This window comes from Aspergillus ibericus (genome assembly GCF_003184845.1).
Source record: "Aspergillus ibericus CBS 121593 unplaced genomic scaffold BO80scaffold_39, whole genome shotgun sequence".
Lineage (NCBI taxonomy): Eukaryota > Fungi > Ascomycota > Eurotiomycetes > Eurotiales > Aspergillaceae > Aspergillus > Aspergillus ibericus.
This window is the reverse complement of record NW_020292137.1, coordinates 21,337-22,475: the sequence shown is the minus strand read 5'-3', so window position 1 is coordinate 22,475 and position 1,139 is coordinate 21,337. Positions and strand designations below refer to the sequence as shown.

Sequence of the window (1,139 nt, the reverse complement as noted above, 5' to 3'; positions counted from 1 at the left end):
TCATGCAGATGCAGCTGTGTCGAATACTCCGGCGTACTCCGTACTCCGCGAGCATAGTACCTGGCCGCAGAATGCCATCCCAATATTGTGCACTTCGACCAAGCTGGGCTGTGTATGTGCGTCATTGATCGGCGATGTTCGAAACAATTTGGACACCTAGGCCCAGGAGCAGATACATCATCCGACTTGGAAGGATCGGTCGTAGTTATAGATCGGCAGGAATCGATGCGTGAATCTCCAGATATTCTGTAGATTTTAGTCTCTGTGTTCCCGCCGAAGTTGGCAGACGTAGCGCGCCTTTATGTATTCGTTCTATACAATAGCCCAGATTTTGTCAGCCCGTGTACTACCGAGACAGTGGCATTATTGCAGAGTTCAGGTAGAGTGCTTGCAGGATAGAGTGATTGATCCCAGGCAGGCTAGGATGGCAGGTCGGGGCCAGCCTGCGATGCATTCCACCATTCATCCTTCATCATGACGATGCTCACCAATGTCGATTGTCTGATTATCGTAAATAACCATTAGCCAATAAGTACGATGGACGCCCTGCTGGACGTATCTTAGTCTCTCTTTAGTTGTGCGCACCAGGGAGCCCGGCGCCCCACTGCATTTCCACCTGTCGGAATCGTTCAATGGCTGGCTGTGTCCCAGTCCCTGCGGTGGTGCCCTTTTTTTCTCTTCTTCCTTTCTCTTTTTTTTTTTTTTTTTTTCTCCTTTCATTCCCTTTGTCTTCCCTTTTGATCGGGCGGATTATCATTAGCAGGTTCCATGGAATGGGGTTTAACCTTTGCTTGTCTCTCTGCTGTGATAGGAAGAAAGTACCTGCGACGGGAGGCACGATCGGGACCAATGATCACTTTCCCTGGGTCAAAATAGGCATGATTTTGTTTCTGGATCAGTTCAATTTGCTCCCGCCCTCTTGTTCCTGATCCATTTATTTCGTTTTATTTCCTTTATTTATTTTACCCTGTCATTCTCCACAGAACCCAGAAGAAACATACAAACCCAATCCCCTTGGGTATCATTTCCGAGGAGTACGGAGTACTTAGATTCCCTTTCACTTGAGGTTTCCATTGTTTGCCTGTGAAGAAGGCCATTATTCCCACTGCTGTGAAAGACTAAGCATGCTGTCTGGCGGC

The 1,139-nt window shown here is 47.9% G+C and overlaps 1 protein-coding gene across 1 annotated transcript; it reads left to right on the top strand.

Moving 5' to 3' along the window:
* Window positions 1-582: 582 nt before the first annotated feature.
* BO80DRAFT_167494 (uncharacterized protein) lies at window positions 583-1,139 on the top strand. Its single transcript, XM_025713920.1, has one exon. It carries the CDS (start codon window positions 633-635, stop codon window positions 927-929), a length of 297 nt encoding a protein of 98 aa, XP_025572325.1. The 5' UTR covers window positions 583-632; the 3' UTR covers window positions 930-1,139.

What these genes read in the sequence shown, in the direction of transcription:
- BO80DRAFT_167494 (XM_025713920.1), top strand. Translation starts at nt 633, where the DNA reads ATGGCTGGCTGTGTCCCAGTCCCTGCGGTGGTGCCCTTTTTTTCTCTT.